This window comes from Haemaphysalis longicornis, unplaced genomic scaffold (genome assembly GCF_048455015.1).
Source record: "Haemaphysalis longicornis isolate Haplotype H1 unplaced genomic scaffold, Haemaphysalis longicornis Haplotype H1 scaffold_4, whole genome shotgun sequence".
NCBI lineage: Eukaryota > Metazoa > Arthropoda > Arachnida > Ixodida > Ixodidae > Haemaphysalis > Haemaphysalis longicornis.
In genome coordinates, this window is record NW_027526361.1 from 188539986 (window position 1) to 188563993 (window position 24008).

Sequence of the window (24008 nt, forward strand, 5' to 3'; positions counted from 1 at the left end):
ACTAGCTGTCCTGAAGTGCCACCCCTGTCTGGTATACCTAGACGACATCGTGGCATTCGCGCGAACTTTCGCCGAACACCTTGTAAGGTTGGAGGCTGTTCTCGAGGCTATTCGCTCGTCGGGGCTAACTCTGAAGCCTGAAAAGGGCCGCTTCGCGTACGGGGAACTCAAGTTTTTGCGCCATGTCGTCAACGCCGTGGGAGTCCTGCCTGACCCGGCGAAAACTTCAGCCATAGCGAACTTTCCAAGACTGACAGACAAGAAGGGCGTGCAAAGAGTTCTTGGACTGTGCGCATACCGGCGCTTCGTCGCAAACTTTACACGCATTGCAGAGCCACTCATGCGATTGACGAAAGGGGCACCCCTTTCAGCTGGGAAAACGCCCAAAAAAAAGCATTCTGCCAGCTGCAACAGCGCCTGCAAAACCCGCCCGTGCTCGCACTATCGAGAAAAACGCCGAAACGGAAATGCACATGGACGCGTGTGATATAGGCTTGGGTGCCCTCCTCGTCCAAAAGCGAGTCGGTCGCGAAAAATTAATCTCCTATGCCAGCGGTGGTCTGTCGAAAAAGGAGAAACACTACTCAGCCTCTGAGAAAGAGTGCCTCGCAATTATATGGGCCATTTCAAACTTTCGCCCATACGTGTATGGTAGACCATTCATGGTCGTGACAGACCACAATGCGCTGTGCTGGCTCGCCAATTTGAAGGACCCCTCTCGCCGTCTTGGGTGGTGGAGGTTGTGTCTGCAAGAGTTCGACGTTGCAATCGTCTACAAATCCGACAGGAAACACTCCGCCGCCGACTGCCTGTCCCTCGCCTCCGTCCACCCACCAACCGGAAGACTAATGAAGACAGCGCGTTGTTCTGAGTCGTGACGAAGAGCGGCTAGCCGCCCAGCAGCGTGCCGACCTCGGCTTACGCGGCATGATTGACCACCTCGAAGGACGCAATGTCGCCGTGCTTAGGGTGTTCAAACAGAACTTACCAGCATTCAGACTGAAAAACTCCGTCCCCGTGAAGAATAATTTCAGCCCCGGAATGCAAACAAATTATCTTCTTGTCATCCGAGCAGACCTTCGTGACGAAATTTCGGAGGCATGCCACGACGAGCCGTCTTCCTAGCATCTCGGCACATCTCGCACTATTGGAAAAATGAAGACGAAGTACTACTGGCCCCACCTTACATCCGACGTCATCCGCTACGTCCAGAGCTGCCATAACTGCCAGCGACGAAAACCGCTACCGATGAGACCCGCCGGACTCCTGCAGCGGATCGCCGTCCCATCGACGCCCTTCCAAAAGATTGCACTGGACCTTCTGAGAACGTTCCCGACCTCACGATCAAAGAACAATTGAATTGTCCTATTTACAGACTACACAACGCGCTACGCAGAGACCGCCGCTCTTTTCAGGGGGACTGCACAAGGAGTCGCCAAGTTCTTCATAAACCGAGTTGTGCTGCGATATGGAGCCCTTGAAGTGCTAATCACGGCCCGTGGAACGGCCTTCAGTGCGGATATTATGCAAGGAATCTTACGCTACAGCACCACGGATCACCAAAGAACGACGGCGTACCACCCCCAACCGAACGGACTAACAGAACGTCTGAACAAGACCATCGCGGATATGCTGTCAATGTACGTCGACATTGAACATAAGAGTTGGGTCGAAGTCCTTCCGTATGTCACGTTTGAGTACAACACGGCTATCCAGCAAACCACGCAGATGACACCGTTCGAGCTTGTCTACGGAAGACGGCCGACTACGATGCTTGACGCCATGCTTCCGCACCTAGAAGACGACTACCTCAACGCCGAAGTCCAAGGATACCTTCAGCGTGCGGAGGAGGGCCGCCAGCTCGCTCGAGTTTGCACAACGGACTAGCAGCTGGCGGATGCCGGACGCTACAACCTCCGACGCCGAGACGCCGAGTACCGCCCAGGGGATAGTGTATGGGTTTGGACTCCGATTCGACGGTGTGGACGCGGGTGAGAAGCTTCTCCGACGGTATTTCGACCCTACCGGATTCTACAACGTGTTGGCCAACTTACCTATGAGGTGATCCCCGATATTGACTGGAACTTCACGACGACGCACGCGGCCCGAAGTCGTCCACGTGGTTTGCCTAAAACGTTACTGCGGAAGATAACGGACTTTTTTGTTTTTTGTTCGGACTGTCTTTTATTTTAGCATCGGGTCGATGCACTCTTAAAGGGGGGCATTTCTGCGAACCATGCATTGGGTTTGTTTATGTTGTGGTTTTGCCCACCGGCTGTGCCCTGATGTGTTATCTGTGTTTTCCTTGGGCCAAGTGAAGCGCGTGTTCCATTCTTTATGTCGCACGTGTTATCTCGTTTGATAGGGAGAGTGGTTGTAACTAACGTCACCAGCATATAATAATCTTCTATGATCTAGAGTGTTATGGATGAAATTCGACGGTTCCAGAAGCGCTCGCGCCGAGAAGTAAATGTCCGTAGAGCAGACACCGCGGTATTCCATTCACCTGCGGACGTCACTTTGTGGAGTGCTGCTTCGCCGCCTGTGTATTCTTTCAGTTGTTAGGGGAGCACAAGCTCGCTCCAATAAACTTGTTTTCCTTGTAGACAACAGAGTCGAAATTCAAAACTTCAAAGCGCACAAAAAACGGGGACAAAGAGGAGTGACACACACAAGCCCTTACTCGCAACTACCGGTTTACTGAAAAAACACGAATTTGATACATGAACACAAATCATAGATTAGACAAACATGGTGCCGATTAGCGGTGCCGATTAGCGGTGCCGATAATCTTCTATGATCTACAGTGTTCTGGATGCAATTCGACGACTTGAGAAGCGCTCGCGCCGCTCCTTCCCGTGAAGAGTGATGGATGATTTGCTTACACACTTGTTATTATGTCTCTTGGTAAAGTAGGCCTTGACCAGTTCCCTGACAATCTGATTATTATGCCTGTAGAGCTCCACTGTCTCACCAAACAAAGGGCGACACCAACGCTTTTTAATGAGCAGGAAGATTTGCGCCTGTTGAATTTGTCATAGTGGACGCATGCTGTTTCAGACGAACATTTAGACAGCGTCCAGTCTGGCCCACATACACAGACTTGCATGATAACAGGATTCTGTAAACAACGCCAATCGCACAACGAACAAAAGGCTGCGGATGGGTGACGCCACACTCGTTCTTCTTTTTCCTAGGACGCTCCTTGTTATTAATAATGCGGCAGAGACTGCCCACTTTTGTTTTTACAGAGAACAACACCCTTACGCCGTATTGGGACCCCACGTTCTTCAAACCGTGCGCCATTTTATGGACGTACGGGACTGCAGCACATTTTCTGTCACGCCGATCTTTCTCCTCCTCTGAAAATTTGCACTTGATCTAAGGCCACCACACACTGCCGACAGTACTGACGGGGGGAATCCAGCCGCCTTAAGGCGGGTGATCTGCTACGAAAAACTCTCTCCCGCCAAATGCTCACATGACTTCTTAGCCGACCCAAGACAAAACATGGCTATTCCTCTTTTTACTATCTTTTAATGGCGAGATGAGTAGTTGAGCAAAGGAATCTCCGAACAAGAGTCATAACGCCAACACGGGTGCTGATTTGAGACGTCAAGTTTCAAATCCAAAAACTGTATGCAGCCTTCAACTGTTTGCTCAGATCTGAAGGTTCTTGAATGTGTTCGACAAATGTGGGATGGGCCTAACCTTCACATTTAAGCAAGCAGTTGAAGGCTGCATACAGTTTTTGGATGTGAAACTTGACGTCTCAAATCAGCACCCGTGTTGGCGTTATGACTCTTGTTCGGAGATTCCTTTGCTCAACTACTCATCTCGCCATTAAAAGATAGTAAAAAGAGGAATAGCCATGTTTTGTCTTGGGTCGGCTGTTAAGAAGTCATGTAAGCATTTGGCAAGAGAGAGTTTGTCGGAGCAGATCACCTGCCTTAAGGCGGCTGGATTCCCTCCGTCTGTATTGTCGGCAGTGTGTGGTGGCCTTGTGTGCCAGATCAAGTGCAAATTTTCAGAGGAGGAGAAGGACTGGCGTGACAGAAAATGTGCTGTAGTCCCGTACGTCCATAAAATGGCGCATGGTTGGAAGAACGTGGGGTCCCGATACGGCGTAAGTGTGTTGTTCTATGCAAAAACAAAAGTGAACAGTCCCGGCCGCATTGTTAATAACAAGGATCGTCCCAGGAAAAAGAGAAACGAGTGGGGCGTCACCCATGCGCAGCCTTTTGTTCGTTGGGCGATTGGCGTCGTTTACAGAATCCCGTTATCATGCAAATCTGTGTATGTGGGCCAGACTGGACGCTGTCTAAACGTGCGTGTGAAAGAGCATGCGTCTACTATGACAAATTCAACAGACGCCAATCTTCCTGCTTATTGTAAAAAGTGTGGATGTCACCCTTTATTTGGTGAGACAGTGGTGCTCTACAGGCATAATGATAGATTGTCAGGGAACTGGTCGAGACCTACTTTACCAAGGGACATTATAACAAGTGTGTAAGCAAATCATCCATAACTCTTCACGGGAAGGAACACGCGCTAATCGACACCATGTTTGTCTAATCTATGATTTGTGTTCAAGTATCAATTTTGTGTTTTTTCAATAAACCGGTAGTTGCGAGTAAGCGCTTGTGTGTGTCGCTCCTCTTTCTCTCCGCTTTTTGAAATTTTCAATCATGCACCAACTAGCCCAATGCGGTATTGGTTCATCTGAGTCGTTTTTTTCTTCGTGACAATATATCAAGCAACAACGCTTTGTTTACTCATGTTTGCCGTCAGATTTTTGCTTCCTCACCCACAAGTTTCAATTTTCACAGAGCATATTTTAGTCTGAAAAAAAAGCATTTCACCCTTCTGGCGATCATTCTTCCAATCACATTCCTTTCTCTCTTTCTTTCACCTTCCTGGCCCCCTTCCTTTCGCCTTCTTTCACATTTTTCCCTTTCTTTCACCTTCTTTCATCTTCCTTTTCCGTCCGTCCGTCCGTCCGTCCGTCTATCTATCTATCTATCTATCTATCTATCTATCTATCTATCTATCTATCTATCTATCTATCTATCTATCTATCTATCTATCTATCTATCTATCTATCTATCTATCTATCTATCTATCTATCTATCTATCTATCTATCTATCTGTCTGTCTGTCTGTCTGTCTGTCTGTCTGCCTGTCTGTCTGTCTGTCTGCCTGTCTGTCTGTCTGTCTGTCTGTCTGTCTGTCTATCTATCTATCTATCTATCTATCTATCTATCTATCTATCTATCTATCTATCTATCTATCTATCTATCTATCTATCTATCTATCTATCTATCTGTCTGTCTGTCTGTCTGTCTGTCTGTCTGTCTGTCTGTCTGTCCTTCCTTCCTTCCTTCCTTCCTTCCTTCCTTCCTTCCTTCCTTCCTTCCTTCCTTCTTTCCTTCCTTCCTTCCTTCCTTCCATTCATTTATCCATTAATCCACCCACCCACCCATCCATGTGTCCATCCATCCATCCATGTATCCATCCATCTGTCCATCCAACCATCCACCCATTACATCTACAGAGAATGAATGGCGCGCACGCCCTGAGCTGGTATTCAAAGCAACAAAATTGGCGACCTTTTTTACAGACGATAGTCTTTTTTGGGCTACTTAAACCCAAAGAGTTTGGTCTGTCTGTATGTCTATTTGTCGGTCTGTCTGTCTGTGACTCGATTCAGCCACCCAGCCAAAGTAAAACGACGCCTGTGCAATAGTCTTATATAGTCGCAGCCAAATCTAGCCGTGGAAGTCCGGTGTAATGTTCATACTTGTCAACATTGTTGAAGAAGAACAAGGCATGGCGCCGATATATGACAACAAATTAATACAGAAGTGATATCTGCAGTGTTCGTTCATAAAAAAATTATAGATGCTTGATTTTCGCGAAATTAAATACTTCATCCACTGCAGAATAAAAATCACTCCGCCGTCGCCTGCTATCACCCTCCCCATTATAGATTCTGGCGGCATTTTAAGAAATTAAGCGGCAACAGTTACGAAAACTTTCACTAGATAGGCTCCACGTTCTGCTTGCAACGCACGGGGAGTAGGGCAACGTGGTTCTATGAACGTTGAAGTAGGGCGCCTCGATTCCCGCGCGTCTCCGCCGTACGGCAGCGCTGGCATTGAGGCACCCGGCCTGGAGCAGTGGAACGCGGTAAATTTAAATTGATTTAAGCAAACCTTTGGCGTCTTCACCTTGGGAGGAGCGCGACGCAACAGAAACAACATGAGAGGTGAGCGGTAAAGTAAAGGGAGGCATTTACTTGGCAAATGTCGATAAAGACTATTGTCTTTTGTCGACATTTGCAACGAAAGGAGCAGATACGCGGCCAATTTTTATCTCTCCTGCCCCGGTGTGGCTGTAATTCTTGTCGACAGAAACCAGTCAGTTACTTTTGTGTTTTGCCTGAGCGAGAACACAGGTTGCGACGTGCAGCCGTCGCCTCGCTTAACCTGGTAAGATGCGTCCTTAGCGTACGAAGAGTACCTTTCCACTTTTACTCAAAACCACCGGAACGCGGCATGCTCCAATAACACCAGGCCTTCGCTCATGAACAGAGAGTGTCACTTCGGCAAGGAATCATCCACTAACGTTCCTCTCCACAACCTTCTATCAATTACCCCGTCACTCCAAATGTCGTCTGGAAAGGCATAGGCGAATGAAAGCGGAACTAGTTTGAAGGCTAGTTTTATAAATGCTATCATGTGTTAAAACAAAATTGTGAAGTGTGACGCGCCTTTTTTCCTTTTTTATGCCACTGCTTCATACAGGGCTCTATGTTGGCTGGTGGCGTCAGCGCAGTTTTCGCCGCCGCACACAAGCAAGGACTGCTGGAGTTTTTTGAGTAGGTACTCATTTGCCTAGGGCAAGTGATCTCGCTCACTTCTACCACGAACATCTTGCCAAACGTTTTGATTTGTAACCCTCAGTATTTTTATTGAGCCTGCTTGCAACCTTAGGTTTGGACAAGACCTTACGTTTATCCTCATCTCGGATCCGGCATCGCCTCAAACTTGGCGAGCCTCACCCACATTTCCGCGCCCCTCTTTTCCACCCTCGCATGCCCGCACTGAGGGTACTACGAAGATACTCCCCACGCTATCTTTCACTACTACGCCTTGCTCCTGTCCCCCAACCCAGCCCCCTAAACTACCAATGCCCAGTCTCAGCGCGCCCTTGTCGACAGGGCTCAAACCAGCACAATAAATAGCCCTACGGTGGCTCAACCGGCCGGACTACTCCTCCCAAGCAGTAAAACGTTTTTTTCTCTCTCTCGCTCAAACTTAAGCTCACCACCCAGTTGTTCCCGTAATCGCAATTTAAATCGAAAATTTCCGAACAAAAATCTTTCGCTTATTCGCACTTCATGCTTTAGAAGACTTTCTGGTCGCCGACAGGCAGATGTGTTACCCTAGATATCCACAGCTTCGCGGTAAAAAGGCGGTAAAGCAAGCGAAAGGCAACGTCAGAAAGAACCAGCAAGGGAAAAGAAGAAACAATGAACGCTGCTCCGCCAGTCTCCTGAAGCCCACCTGAAAATCGGGAGGCGAAGCTAGACTGTGAAGTGTAACGATTGCAGTCATCACGGGAGACGCCGGCAGGGAAGTCAGACTGGAGAAACAAACCACAACGAAAAGCTTGGGCCACACCGCGAGCATGGGAGCAGCAAACCGCTAATCACGTGTTCACTGGAGGTCTCGGGCCCCAGGTGGTCAAGACGTGACACATGTAACATAAAGAAGTAGGATACAATAAAATGTATACAGATGAGCGGCTGGGCCCGCGTCAGTATTTGGTTCCTCTTCTACGCAACTGTGCAAGGGTAGACGTAAGCGGCGGCTGCTCATGAGGCAGCTCGTGTCCCGGCAAAGCACCGCACTGGAACTTACCCGGGGGTTCATTGTGATCAACGCACAAATGTCTCGAAACGCCGCTCGCTAGAATAAAATTGACGACGAAAAAAGCTTAGCGATTGGAAAAAAGTAAGGTTTGGTGAAAAATTGCGCTGAAAATTTTAATCCCCGCTGTTTGCGAAAGCGGCGATCAAATATCTCGCGCGATGCTAAGCCGCACCGTTTCCAAGCCGACCGGCCGTGCAGGAACTGGGGAGCGACCAGGCGTAGCACCTGCTGCGACACTGCTGCGGCATGTCGGCAGACTTCGCGTACGAATTGATGCAGTTCACGGCAGGCAGCTTGTTCCCACTTGCCACAACGGAATTCAGGGCGGAAACAAAGTTATACATAACAGTAAAGGGACGATGGTATGTTGAGAAATCGTGCTAGGATTGTCATTAGCGGTGGCAGTAAAAACTGCGATCGAATATCTCTAAGTTCTTTGCATTCAAGAAACCCAACTTAGCAGCCAGTCGTTAGGGGCAAACCACGCTCGTTGGTAGGGAGCGTGTTGCATTTGGGACTCCTTCAGGCTCCCTTATTCTAAAGAAAGATTGTGTGCCTGTTCCATTTTCCAGAATTCTTGCTGGCCCGTATCGTAACTTGAACAAAACAAGCTCGACGAGCGGTCAGCGCAGAGCGGGCACTTTTGAAGGTGACGTCACCAACCACTAGCCAGTGTCAAAAGAATGCCAGGGCTCTCTCTGCTCGTGCACTCTGGCAGGGGTCGTTTGTTTGGGGAGAAAGCGGTCTGCTTGTATTTACAAATGAGGTAGGCGCTCTTTATTCGGCACTGGGCAAACTATTAGGTAATGCGCCAAAAAATTTTTTCTTGAAGAGAATTATAGGCCATTTGATCGCGACCCCGCAGGCACTCTACACACAAAGTTAGATATAGGGGGGTGGAGGATAAGCATCATGGAACCGCATCTCACACCATTACTAGCCATCTCTCAAACCTAAACCAAACCCTCTACTTAGCAACACTGCTTTATCCCACTGTGTTTGTTATTGACCCGCCGCGGTGGCTCAGTGGCTAAGGCGTTGCGCTGCTGAGCACAAGGTCGCGGGTTCGATTTCCGGCCGCGGCGGCCGCTTTTCTGATGGAGGCGAAAAGCAAAAAGGCCCGTGTGTACGAGATTTCGGCGCACGATAAAGATCCCCAGGTGGTCAAAATTAATCCGGAGCCCTCCACTACGGCGCGCCTCATCGCCTTCGTTGCGTCGGCGCGTTAAACCCTACAATCAATCAATCAATGTTTGTTATTGAACCTTAATTATAACATGCGCAATATATCACGGCATGTTGGAGTTTGTCCTAAACTTGAATTTCTGAACCTTTATTGGCATTTGTGTATTGTTTATTTCTGCTTTGGTTTAAACAAACATTCCGACAACGTACACCCCTTTGACTATACCCCATTGGAAAAAGGTATACTAACCAGATTTCTTTTATCGCACTCGTCGGCCAGTGTGAGCTTCAACTTTCAGAAGACCTTCACCTTCTGGAGCGTCACCATCGGGTCCGCGGTTGTCTGGATGACAGGATACTGCGCCAACCAGACCATGATACAGAGGTACTGCGCCCTGGGGTCCATACGCAAAGCCCGCACGTAAGAAATATTGTAGTCACATCAAGTAATGTAAACCAATAAGTCCAGGTGTCAAACGAGTCAAGGGGCCAATACTTTTTAATCGCAGACGACTGGTCTTCCGACTGGTAGAGATTTATTGTAAGGTCTTTTGTGACCTTGGTGTCAGGGAATTCAAGAATGTATCTTTTAGATACTCTAGTACTTCCATAGTCAGAACAGGGCATTAAAATCAGTTGATTATTAGATTGGTACGTATGCTTGGATACGTTCATCGCCAACATTAGAGGTCTGGTTTCCGGTTAACCAGTATCTTTCTTCTCGCCGAATCCTCCTTTTTGTCATTCGTGTTTTATGTTCTAAAATGGCACTATGATCGACTACGTAAGATGGGGGTCAAAGCGTTCTTGCCACCATAACTCCAATTATGTGCGAAGTCAAGGCTGAAAAATCGACTTACTGAATAGATCTTAGTTTGTTTATTAAAGTTGCTCTGCCCTGTCATTTTTATGTGTATCCTGAAACTTTGCCTCCGCCAAAGTCACGTCTTTTAAGTGATACCACGCCGCGCATCCGCAAATTAAACAATCATCCCTGACTTACAATTCTGTAAAACAAAAAACCATGCGCCATTATACTCTGTGAAAGCGGATGACCAGCAAAATGTTTTAGCTAATTGCATAAGTTTGACACACAACGAGCACGAGCTGAGATGTAAGAAGGAGTGCTGGTGAAAAGGAGCAAAAGTCTCGCGATCGTCAATCACCCGGTGCCACAGATGTGGGTGTCTTTGTTTTGAGCAACTGTCAGAGAATGGTTTGGTTAAAAGGCTTCCTGGGAAAAAAGTTGATTACAAATTGACAGATGTGTTGGGAAGAATTAAAAATTAGAAATAAGCCACGCGAGCACCTGATTACGCAGACTACTGTTCTTTTAATTACGCTGTTAGAGTAACAAAGATGTCCTCGTTTGGAGCTCTCACTCCCTGAGTGCCATGCAGAATGCACACTATGGTGTTCGCACGATATGCTTGTACTGGGAATAAATGTTCACGAATTTCGCGACTTGTTTTTGCAGGTCATTGTATATCACCTTGGTGGGCGTTGCAGGAACACTGACGATTGCGGCCTTCTGTGGCTTGGTGCTCTTTGCACTCTACCACAAGTGCGACCCAGTGAAGGCGTCTGCGATTACAAAGTACGACGAGGTAGGTACGATATAGTACATCGGGAAGCATGTGCTGCTTGATCATACGATTGATGGAGAATTGGTGCCCCATGCTCTCTGCGTGCGAACTGGAGGCCGCTGACTGCTGCTTCTAGTTTTGCGCTGTGCGTATTGTCCCCTCTTCACACCTGGGGCTGTGTTCTTCAGCTCCATTACGCAATCCGCGGTGTGCTGACGGGGGCAGCCAAGAAGATCAACAGTTGCAAAAAAGAAACCAGCGGCAAGCACACGCAGGTCAAGAGAAGGAGGGACACAAACACAACGCTGGACTACCAACTCAGGATACTGCGCCAGCCAGACCATGATACAGAGGTACTGCGCCCTGGGGTCCATGCCTGAGTTGGTAGTCCAGCGTTGTGTTTGTGTCCCTCCTTCTCTTGTCCTGCGTGTGCTTGCCGCTGGTTTCTTTTTTGCAACAGTATGATCCAACAAGCCCAGCATTTCACTCTCTTGAAGATCAACAGCCACGCGTGGCTGCTGTGGATGCTGAATGGTTACCACCGCACTCTGCGGTGCCCAGGCGTTGCCTGAGCAAGGGAGGGTCGCGGTTATATTTTTACTAGAAGGAGAGCTCTACGACGTTACACATTTTAAAGTCATTCACCACGGTCCACCGCCGCCGGAGCACGAGCTGTCCTTATCCCTTCGCTTGTTCGGAGCCTTGGGGATGCGGAACCCAGCCACTAGACGGGGTTTAATGGCTGCTTCGCCCGCGCTTGTTCTCTCAGCGTCGGCTGTTTCATCTGTGCGTGTTGTAGCGCAAACGAACCACGTTACTAGGCGAGGGTTTAACGGCTGCTTCCTTGGCGCTTGGTGAATCAGTCTTTCCGTGAGTGGTGCACCGGCGGGGCTGCCGGCACATGCTCCTCGGTGCAAGCCAAAAGATGAATCCAACCATTCAGTAGATATAGCTAGACAATAGGCTAAGAAATCACAAGAAATGGCAAACTTTCACAAAACACTATGTGCGTTCGCTGTCTTCTAGTCTAGGTTTAGAAGTGCTAAACCTAAACCATTTCTGAAGGCCTGCGCAGGCGCTATACGACGTGACGCAGCCTATATGAATTTCATACTTCATAGTTCTAGTTCTAGTCCTCTTTGGCCCACTTTTATTCTCCTAATAATTTATTTATTAACCGGGAAGAAAACCAGGCCCACAGATACTGACGTCGAACGGGGTTTTATTCCTAGAACGTTGCGAACACATGGGCACTCTGTATCAGAAGCGAGCACGATGTGCCAAGTTAAGGGACGCATGTGAAATACAGAGAGCACCGCACTAAACTATCCCCGTCCCAAGAGAGCAGAAAACACAGCACAGAAAGTTTCCAAGACTAACGTCACGTGGGTATACTTCCTGCGTAATCACGCTGCCAATGCCTGGCCTTAAGAAAAACCAACAACTTTCTTAACAATCAAATTACTTTGGCCGGCTTGCGAAAACATATTTGTGCTTCCTGACGCAGTTGATGCCATACTTTGTTATGGACGCACTGGGCCACCTGCCGGGCTTGACGGGGCTTTTCGTGACAGCGGTGTACAGTGGATCTCTCAGGTAGGGTAAATAAAAAGACAATAAATAAATAAATAAATAAATAAATAAATAAATAAATAAATAAATAAATAAATATATTCCAAGGCATTCACATTTGCTTTCAAAGCCATTAAAATTAAAAACATTACATTTTCAAAAGCAGTTATACATCGCAATTTTTCTTTGTTCTCATTTGGTTGTTATGGTTGTTGCAACGAAAACGTAACAAAAATTATTTTTTAGCATCTGTTTATCCAAACCAATGGAAGAGTGCAGCAAGTGAAGCTAAGTTATTATCTGACCATGCACTAGAATTTGCGTAGGTTTAGAGCTATAACTAGGTTTAGAGCTATTAGCGTAGGTTTAGAGCTATCAGCTACCTGTAATCGCTATGTGCCCAACAACTGAGAATGAGCACAACTGAGATAGGTAGTGTACTTCCAGCAAATATTTAAAAGGCAAAGATTTAAACAGGGTAAGCTGGAGACCTCAAGGTGCCTAATCTCTATCTCTTTTTCCCTCTTTACCTTAGCACGATGTCCTCCGGCTACAACGCCCTGGCTGCTGTCACTTGGGAGGACTTCCTCAAGCCACATCTGAACCTGTCACCTGCAAGAGTCATGTGGGTGACGAAGGGCCTTGGTGAGTTTGACAGCCTCCGGTACAAAACAGGACATGTCAGTGTTCATGATCTCCCCAGACGCCCTGGCAAGATCATGAACACGCCCTGGGGAGATCTTTGGGGAAAATGTACGACGCCCTAATGACCAACTAATAATTTCGCTTGATGTCACAGGATAGCGAAAAAAATAAGACACCTTTTCTATTTCTGTAACGCCTTTGATTTTATTAGTATTTGGTCTGAAATTATGAATGTAAAACGCCTTTTTACCTGTACAAACACATAACTCGGCAAACCGCAAGTCACGTACGTCAACCAACAGGAAAGCTTAAAAACAAAAAAATAGCTCAGTAGCATTTTCTTAGTGGGACCAATCAGGAGACATTTTTCGCCGATAACTAAGACTATATCTGTCCGTAGAGTAACCATTAAACGCGGTTGATAAGGTAATTATTGATGAGATTCTAAGAAGAAAGAATGCACTGGCAATTTTATGGGTAGGACAGCTCCAACCGATAGCTTTAAAATGGGCCGACTGAAATTGTATTCAATATACGCTCTTCCATAAGTTCCTTTTTAGCCGGCACAAATATTACTCATCGCATATCTCCGATTTGAAATGGGTCCTTTATTATACCTTCCAACGGATCATCACTGGAGGAAAACGACGTTTTTATCGCATTTCAGCTGCTGGATACGGCCTTCTCACGATAGTCATCGCATACCTTGCTGGCAGCCTATCCTCAATTCTGCAGGTAAGTAACAACGTAAAAAATTGTTAAAAATACTCAGTATTCAATAGTGTGCTCAGGTGTTGAAGACAGAGCACGAAAAGAGTTGCGGAGGATTCTTAGACACGTTCTATTGAGCAGACATTTTCCTTTCTCTTTGAGCCAAGCAACTTCAATCAATGAATCACGAAGACAGACAAAGGAGCTTTTGGCAGCAATTACCCCTGTAAAAATAACGCTTTCTAATTTTTTATCTGGAAAGAACATTCGGTTTTAATACCACTGACTTCAATTTAAAGAGGCTATGCATGCAGACAAAACACAAGTTTTGTTCATTGAAAGGACTGCCTCGTTAGGGTCGTACTGACATCATTTTTAACGTAAACTTCACTCAAAAAAGCGTTGTAATTAGACAAAAAGGGAATGGTCCTGCGACTCACTAGCTCATTCCCGCACTAGATTGTATGACGTAATATGTGCAGCCGTGCGATTGTATGAGGCTGGTAAATACCAACGCAAGTTAGGCAGGGCTTATAAGCTCGGAGAACGAGCTATTTTCACTTGAATGTAATGCGCATTCATTTTATAGCAATAAGAATGGTGGGCAAGTTAGGAAAGTACACGTAAACACAGATGTACCAGTGCATACTGCTGTCGGTACTCCGCGCACTATGCTTGTTATAGTTTCACAGCATTACAGCGCTTTGGGCTTGTCTCACACGACACTGACCGATTGGCGTAAGCGACATTGTCTTACGTGACCCCATTTGTCGAGCATACCGCATGTTTCATGAAAAGATTACTAGCTACCGTAACATAAAAAAGCCATGTACAAACACGGTCAAAACCAAGCCAAAGGCGGACAGCGGTCCCGGGTAGTATAGAGTGGCGCCATCTCGGAGTACTGACGGTACACTTGGCTCCGAGTCCGCTGCAGACTAAACAGCGCACTGCCGTTCGCATGAACACCTGGCCTTGTTACGTCATCGATGACGTCACAAAACACAATATTTGCTGGAAGAATGAAAATTTTAACTTAAACTGATTAATTTGCCAGTGAATAAAGCATTGTTTGCTCCCGGATAACCGAAGGGGGCACTATAAAACACCAAATATTTTTTTATAAAACAAACTTGAATTATGTATGCATGGACCCTTAGCAACAATTAAAAAGATCCCAAAGCAGCCACTAAACTATTTCAGGGGAATTTGGAGCAAAAAATTCCCCGCATTTCCCCGAGGGGAAGAATGTGAAAGTGCGAATGCACGAGTTGAATTTGCGCGGTTCGGTAATGTTCGCGAAAGAGAGATCACACACACACACACAACTACAAAGAAAGAAAGATGCATTTATTCACAGACACCTATTTGTGTTGTCGTTGTACTTGATTGCTAGAGCGGATCTCAGCTTTGAAATTTCGTGTCAGTACTCCTTTAAGCGGGTGCATTAGCCCTTCTCACGCCCGATTCCTGGCCAATCCCCCACGTTGGTATGTGCCATGTCAGCGGCCAGGCAGCGCGCGCCCATCTCCCCCCGTTGCCAAGGAAGACGAGGAGATTCCTGGCCAATCCCCCACGTGGGTATGTGATGCGGACATCGCCGGTGGACGCAGGTTCAGGGTCGCTTAAGAAGTGCATTGCACTTAAAAGTTAACTGTTTCCATTCTCCTAGTTAGTCACAAGCGCTCTGGAAATACACTAGAAATGTGCATTGTTCGTTCTGTTGGACAATGTGCGTCATTACCCAGCATAGCCGTCCTGCTTCCTACCACAAACTCCTCAATGAAATAGTTACCTGCCATTACCGCTTTTTTGCACGAATTTGGTTGACTGCGAGTTGCTGCGTTTTTTCAGATTCGTCGAGGTTTACCAACTATTCGTCAAAACATACATGGTGCTGAACTATGAAAGCACCGTAGGTAGGGTCCAATTTATTTATTACATCGTGATTTCATGAAAACTACATAATCTGAAGCAGGGTGTCGAAGCGGAATTTTTTCGGGTTTGATTCTGGTTCGGGTGCAAGCCTTCACGGTTCAGTTCCCGGTTAGGTATCCTAACACCGTTTCGCTCCTGTTCGAACCGGTTCAAACAGGTTTGACCGGGTTCGGAGAAAACAAGCAGGAGTGTGTTTTTTTGTTTACTTTTTTAGTGCGGCGTTTTTGTTTCTTCGCTATGTCTGTCAGGTCTGTCTAAAAATAAATTCATATTATAGGCTTTTTTTTGGCCAGCTTGACAGCACAATCCACTGCAAAAGTTTTCCATGGGATGTACAACGCTAATTCATGCAACATAAAAGGTTCGCAGGGACACGTAAGGCTGCTTACGTGTGTGAGTGTGAAAGCATTACTTTTTATGGTTGAATATCTGAATTTATTTTAGTTATTGCTCTTAGGCACATTTTATTATTAGCTCACAAGCACGCAGTTCGTAGACCTCTGTCGGTTTCTTGCAGGAAACAGCGGGAGTGGCTCCTCGTAGCCACCGCGGTGCTGCCTTGTGCTCGCCCGCAATCACCGACCAGTGACAGGCCGCGCCTCGCATCCGAATGACGCACCTTTAGGCAGCCTCTCTGGCGGGCAGGCAACTTTTCTGGACGACACAGAGCCTGCCCGTCCACTATTTTTTTTTGTACCTTCACACGCGCCTACACACGAGAACGCACGCACGCACACGTGTGCGTGCACACACACAGACGCTCACACATGCGCATACGCGTACACGCACACACTCCCACGAACACGCATGCACACACGCGCGCACGTACACACACGCGCACGCACACACGCTCAAGTGCATGGACACACACAAGTATTTTTGCTCTACTTGCCTCATTGCCTCAGCACTACTTGCCTCATTAGGCAAGTAGTGCTGTCGCATTGAAAATAAAATTGATTGGTCTGCTACGCTTTTCATGTACGTACAGTTTCAACGGCGTTGTATTTTTACGGGGAAGCATTAGCAGTGCTAGAAGTCTAAAACTGTCAGGCGTCGTCTCCAACCTCACCTGCTAACCGTGACAGACGGCGTTTCAAGAGTTTCATTCACCCGACTTTTCGCACGCTAACAGAGAGGCGGGAAGGACAGAACAGCTATAATGACTCATTGATCTAGGTAAACACTGGCGATAACCACTTGGTAATGACACTACAGTGACAAGTGACAGCGATTGGGTTCTGGTGAAGATAGCAGCTTAGTCTGTACTACAAGGTTTCCTAACACAGGAAGAAAGGGAGAGAATTAAGGTATTGAAGAACTCTGTTGGATTTCCTTCACTTCAAACCATTTGATCACTTTTTTTTTCTTTCAGCTTAGTTGCTTCCTACAGTCTTACCTCACATAAATGCTTGTTGGAGGAAAAATAGACCTTTGGCAACTATTTACTAGTTTTACTGCAAAATGGCAATCTTTCGCTAGAAACAGCATAAAAGCGCAATACGCGCATATACGAACGACATTTTATAGCATTTAGTTCGTTTCAGTTTTTCTGTGCTACTCAATTTTCTGATTGATTGAGAGGGAGAGCACCGTAAAATTCGCAAATTCCAACGATCCAAAAAATACCGAGATTGGTCCGGTGACTCTATATTTTTTTCGTTCACTCTGACAGTTCCAGAACCGGTTCCCTAACCGTTCCCGGAAACGATTCGGAACGGCTTCTTCGATTCATTCCTGTTCGGGTCCAGTTCCAAATTATTAAATAACATTGTTATTAATAATAATAATAATATTATTATTATTATATTATTATTATTATTATTATTATTATTATTATTATTATTATTATTATTATTATTATTATTATAGTTGCCTATTTTTTTAAACTGTTTACTGTCATTTGTTCGTTTTTTCATTTGTCTCTACACTCTTGCCGTTGTTTTTGTTGTATTACTGTCAAACTTTGTTGCTCTGCCTGTCGTGTGGTCTTTACGACGGGCAGAGCAACATAGGCATCTTCTTTTTTTTATTTTTTACCTGTACCCAGGCTCCGCCTGTGCTTTATTTCTGTCATTTTCACTACTTCAATTTGTGTGTGTCTTGTCGCTTGTTTGTTTCTTGCTATATGTTTCTTGTATTTTGTGTATTTTTTTTTTTTCATGTAACTACCCGTGCGCCAGCACTCAGGCCTCTGGCTGTTCCTGGGCACGTAAATAAACATGATTGATTGATTGATTGATTGATTGATTATTATTTATTATTGCCGCAAGATGGCGCCTAGTGCGGACTTCTGTATTTTGTGCTCCCAGGCTTTCTTCGGTAAGCAAAAGTTTTTCCGGTGTGCCGCCTGTAAAAAACGTGTGCACGCGAAGTGTGTTGCGTGGCCGGACGCGGAGCTGCAACTTCTGAAGTCTGGTGCCCGGCCGTTCAAATGCAATCTGTGTGAGACGGCCGAGGCCGCGGCTAGGCCTAGCGTAGCCAACGACGACATCGGCCCGTCCGCAAGCAGGGCTCCTTCCCCCTCCCTTCGACGAGACTCACCGGCCGTCGTCAAGAAAGCCCCGCCGCCGCCGTCCCAACCGGTTGACCTTGGAGGGGAAGCGGCCGGTCTTCGCGCACTCCTCATCGACGCGTTGGACGGCATTTCTTTCCTCAGCGAGCAAGTGGCCCGGCTGCGGGAGGACAACGACCTCCTACGCCGGGAAAACGCGCAGGCTTTCGACTGTCTCCGTCAGGGGAGGGAGGGTGACCGCGCCCATTATGCGCAGGTGGTTGCCTCCTTGCGAGCGGAGGTGTCCTCCTTGCGTGCCCAACTACTTCACCACCCCGCCGTGTTGCCGGAAGGAGTGCGTCACAGATCAGGGCAGCCTTCTTTTGCCCAAGCTGTAAACAAGGAAGTGTTGCCTTCGGCTACGTCTGCTCCGCTGCAGTCGGTGTCTTCGGCTTCTCCTGCACTGCCTCCTACTCCGTCCCAACTTTCCCCGGTGCATTCTGCGCCTGTGCGTGACTGTCTCCCTCCTACTGTTGAGAAGAAGCGTCGAAGCCGGGCATGTGTAGGTGCATCGGACACATGTGGACTGGTAGTCGTTCCGCAGCCGAAGCGCCCCAAAGCAATGTTCGTTTCAAAGCTTTCCCCATCCACCACCTCTGCTAGCCTTAAAACCCATCTGTTAACCTTAGGTGTCTCGCCCTTGAACTGCCGACGACTGAAAACTAAATTTGAAACGTACGCATCCTTTTATATTTCCGTCAGTGAAGAGTTTTTCGAGCGCTTGAATGACCCCGCTGTTTGGCCGAAAGACTGCCTCTTTAAGGAGTTTCGAGGCATGTTTCGCGAAGGCATGCTTCACAGCTCTGAGCGCAACACATCAGAAAAAGAATAATGACTAGTTTAGATGTTTTTTTATCAGAACGTGCGAGGTCTTCGAACTAAGGCGACTGAATTTTTTGGTAATGTTCTGGCTTCTTGCTTTCCGTTAATAGCTATATCTGAAACTTGGTTGTGCCCTGATATTCTATCCAATGACTATTTTCCTCAAAATTACCATGTATATCGTAATGATCGTGCCTTAACTGGATGCAAACAAAAGGAGGGCGGGGTACTTCTCGCAGTTAACAAATCTCTCCCGTGTGTGCTACGTAGCGATATTGAAAACGCAGGTGAGTCTTTATGGGTCGAAATTCATATCTCTAAAACTGAAAAACTTCTAGTTGGTGTTTTTTACGTTCCTCCTGATGTAGTTCCTGACGCGTTCAATAAGTTAGTCTCCTCCATTGAACAGGTGCTCACTACTCATTGCGACCTCAAGGTCCTCCTCCTTGGAGATTTTAACGCTCCTGGCGTTCAGTGGAGCCACCTCACCTGTTCCCACTACAACCACCACTGTCAACAGAAGGGTAATAGGTTACTAGATTTTTCGTCTTTCACTTCCATGGCACAGCGTAATCACATAAAAAACTGCAGTGGAAACATTCTGGACCTGTGCTTTTCAAACTTCGATGGCGTTAATGTGTCGCGCTCTGATTGTGCTTTAGTAATACCCGACAAATATCATCCTCCTCTTTCTATTTCCTGTTGCCTTCCTACAATGCTCCACCGTTCTGTAATTTCAAGCAATGCGCAACCTCGCTACGCTTTCGCCCGGGGAGATTACGTTGGGCTGTATGGCTACTTTTCTGCTGCCCCTTGGTCAACAGTCATTGACCACTCTGATGTCAATAACAAGTTGACCGTTTTACTGAGATTGTGCTTTTGGGTATGAAGAAATACATCCCGCAATATTTACCAAACAAGTTCAAGTTCCCACACTGGTTTTCTTCTGAATTGCGGGATGCCCTGAAACTCAAAGAACGCGCGCACAGAAAGATGAAGCGCTCTGGTGCGAATCAGTTCGTTCAGGAGTTCCGGCGCCTACGTGCCCTATGCAAAATATTGCACAAACGTGATCATGCTTTGTACCTGGCGTCAGTTGAAGCTAAAGCAACTCATCAGCCGGGAGCCTTCTGGAAGTACATTCATTCTAGATCTAGTACAACGAAAGAATCTATTCGTCTACTGGATTCCAACGGCGATGAGGTTGCAGATGCGGCCGACTGCTTTGCTCGTCAGTTTTCTTCTTTGTTTGGGCTTAGCGGTGGTAGTGATGACGGCAGCGTCTGTTGTCACCAGGACGGTTACTCCGCTTGTTTCCAATTGGATGAGAACATCGTGCGGGCCAGCATCAAGCGGCTAAAGCCCTCGTTTTCTTCTGGGCCAGATGGTATTCCTGCTGCAATTCTAAAAACGTATGCAAATATATTTGTTCCCGTGTTCACCTCAATATTTAATAACTGTCTCCGGTCTGGCACGTACCCTCGATCATGGAAAATCTGTCGTGTATTCCCTGTTTTCAAGTCAGGCCCAAAAACCGACCCCATGAACTATAGGCCAGTGTCGCTTCTTTGTTCTGCATCTAAAATATTCGAGTTATCTCTTCATAAGGTCTTGTCTTTCTCACTTAAACATGTCCTCATTCCTAATCAACATGGCTTCATGCGTGGTCGCTCAACTTCCACAAACCTCGCATGCTTCATGGAGCAGGCTGTCCCAGCAGTCATTGGTAGAAGCCAGCTTGATGCGGTCTACTGTGACATGAGCAAGGCCTTTGATGTAGTCAACCACTCGTTATTACTTGCCAAGCTCATTCTGTTAGATGTTCACGCTTCCTTAGTGGGTCTTATACGTTGCTATCTCCAGGAGCGATATTGCTATGTAAGTGTTAATGGTCAAACATCATTTAGGTACAAAGCAACCAGTGGTGTACCCCAGGGCTCCGTTCTGGGCCCCCTTCTTTTTTCCATTTTCATTAACGATGTTGCTTCTGCCATTAAAAATTCTTCTTTTTTGTTGTATGCTGATGATGTGAAAATCTTCAGAGAAGTGCGTAATGTTCAGGACTGTAATTCTCTTCAGGCTGATATCGTGTCATTCCATCGTTGGTGCACCAAAAACGACTTAATTTTGAACCCCTCAAAAACGAAAGTTGTTTCCTATAGTAGGAAAACTCAACAGCTGCAATACTCCTATAAAATAGCAAGCACTGCACTGCCGAGGGTGACCGAAATTCGGGACTTGGGAGTACTATTTGATTCTTCTCTGACTTTCTCTTCCCACGTTACACAAATTACCGGACGCTCTCTTCGATGTCTGGGTGCTGTCTGCAGGTATTCCAGAGAGTTTAAAAGTCCTCTTCCTTTCTTAAAGTTGTATTCGGCTCTGTGCTTACCTCTTCTCGAATACGGTTCTGTTGTTTGGAATGGAACTTGCAAGTCCAATAGTGACCGCATCGAAAGGGTTCAAAATAAGTTCCTTTCTATCTTTAGGCACCGTTTCCGTCATGTACAAGAAGACGCAAACGGCAGCACGTCTTGTCTCAAAAGTATTCCTTCCCTTTGGTGTCGACGAATGAGAGCTGACATTATCTTTCTTTATAAACTTCTTCATGGTGATATTTTGTGTGATGACTTGGTTGCACTTATCAATGTCAACTTGCCGAACAAACTTTTCCGAAGATTTCGAACTTTCAGAACAGATGCTTTAAGTAAACGATGCTCGTCCATCTGCAGAATACAATGTGCATATAATGAATATTCCGATCGTCTTGATATATTCCAGAGCTCTTTGTCTTTGTTCTCTAATGAATTGAAATCTGTTGTAACTTAAGTGCCTTTATGTCATTTATGTGCCGTATTTCTGTTCCGTATTTATTTTATGCAAATCATCATCTTGCTTGTTTGTTTTTCACTTTTCCTGATTTTGTGTTGCTTGAATTTCTGTCGGTTTAAGTGTCAGTGCTTGTAACGCTGAACTTCGTTTTTTCCATTTTGAAACTTCCTAACATTTTGTTACAAAACCTTTGTTTTATGTGTATAATCTATCTCCGTCATGTGCATTGAGTATTTGCTTGTGTATTTTCAATTTTTCACGTGCCTTCAACGTTTTGCTGGCCGGGTGTCATGGCTTCTAACACTAGGCTTCCTGTTTTTTTTTGCTGTTTTGCTGTTTTGCTTTCTGGGATCTCTGTAACTATTTTTATCTTATTGTTTCTTTCATATATACGGTTTTCTGTGTTGTGTTGTCTTGATTTTGGTTTGTTTTTATGAATTCCTGTATATGGTGTACCAGTACCAAGACCCTAGGGTTGTTCCTGGGCACCAAAAATAAAGGTTGATTGATTGATTGATTGATTGATTGATTAATATTATTATTTACATTATACCGCCATCATAATCTTCATTTGTACGTACCCACCAGCAGCGCGTGGCCTTAGACTGTGGTTTACGAAACAGAGAAAAGAAATTATAAGGAAAATACCATTCAAAGAGAGGAAACATGCTCTCAGAAAATGGCAGAAAAAATTCGGTTTCGGATCCTGTTTTTGGTTCGATTGCCGTTCCGGTTTGACACCCTTATCTGAAGCTTCCTCGGCAATGAACCTTCCTAAACCATTTTAAATAAACTGCGCCGCGTCATTTATTCTTCTTGAAAGCCTTGAAAATCCTGGCTGGGAGTAACATTCAGAAAGGACGGTACGTTAACGTTGTGAATTTCACTCAAATGCATCCCTCGTGTGGCATTCCCACATACGAGAACCCTGAATTTCACTTAGCTTCTCCCCTTCCGCTTTCAACATTCGTGGTTAATTGCGGCACAACACGCACGGCTGTCAGACGTGTTTCCAACGCGTTCTTTTTACAGGCTTCCTACGTCATGGGCGGCTCCTTTTGCGGTGCGGGTGGGGCCGTGGTCTTCCTTGGTGTTCTCTTCCCGTGGTGCGGGAGCAGGGTGAGTGCAGAACACGGCCATCCTGGCTTTGCAGCCTCGCCGCCATGACTGCGGTCGCTATGTTCGTAAGCAATTTGACTCATGGCCCCTTCAAGAGGCCCTAAATACATTACGGTGCTGCGATTATGGTACCGCTATTGGTGGGCCCCTTTAACTGCTGTCGCCAATCAGCGTTTCCCGGGAGGCTCTGGGGAAAACGGTTGTGCGGCTCCGGAAAGCAGCGCTCCGGCACCGGCTGCGCTGGTGATCGTCGTCGGCGCAGCTTCGTAAAGCGTAGACTGAATAGCTGCGGCGATGGTAACCCTTTTCTGCTGACGTCGGTGGGACCCGCTCACCACGACAGCGCCGCATGGAGAAACGCTAGCGGGCTACTAGTCGTAGGTAGAAATCTTAAGTTACTGTCGTTAGCGAGCAGGTTAAGTTTGGGACCCCCCTACATCGCCTTCAAACGTTCGTTTCCGCTATTTTAAAAACGACGTGCCGACGCCAGCACGGCCAATGTGAGGAGCACGGCCGCATGGAAGGTGGATACGGGCCGTCCGCCGACCGGTCCCGCTCAGCAGTAGCGGCAGTAGTAGGCGGAGCATGGCTGTCGACAGCTAAAAAAGGAAGCGTGACGTACCGCCGAGCGGAGCCAATGGATGCACGCATCTCGAGCCAGCAAGAAGCAAGGACATTGTCCTGTTTCTCTAGGTGATCTTTGCGCCTGCTCGTTGACGTCACAGCTTCCACAGTGCTTTGGAGGCGGGATGAGAGAGTGTAAGCTCCAGGCCTTATTGCTGGCCCTATTTATTGAAGGATAACTCGGCTAATACTCAACGCTTTTAAACCATTTCTGCGACAGGAGGTTCCTTGGATAGCATTCCAGTGATTGCGCACGTAAAATCCCAACTTTGGAACTTTGTTCAGGGCCCTTTTAGGCAAGCCAACTACTTGCCACCCCTAGACGTTGGGGTTCCACTTTTGGAGTTTTTTGATGCCGTGCGGACATCGCTAGTGATGTTATTTTCTCATATTTCCCGTTGCGAAGAGAGCGGCACGGTTATTTAAGTCATTAAAGTTTACTAGACTAAACTTGTTCCCGGCAATAGACTATAAGAAAAGCACAAC

General features: G+C 46.6%; 1 protein-coding gene across 1 annotated transcript in view; it reads left to right on the forward strand.

Moving 5' to 3' along the window:
* The window catches only part of LOC144179590 (sodium-coupled monocarboxylate transporter 2-like), a 203932-nt gene that overhangs the window by 125053 nt on the left and 54871 nt on the right, over positions 1-24008 (forward strand). The window contains exons 7-13 of the mRNA XM_077708004.1: positions 6807-6880; positions 9403-9543; positions 10600-10729; positions 12216-12304; positions 12816-12925; positions 13593-13660; positions 22812-22898. Of these exons, the coding sequence (XP_077564130.1) occupies positions 6807-6880; positions 9403-9543; positions 10600-10729; positions 12216-12304; positions 12816-12925; positions 13593-13660; positions 22812-22898 (699 nt within the window). The remainder of the gene's footprint in view (positions 1-6806; positions 6881-9402; positions 9544-10599; positions 10730-12215; positions 12305-12815; positions 12926-13592; positions 13661-22811; positions 22899-24008) is intronic.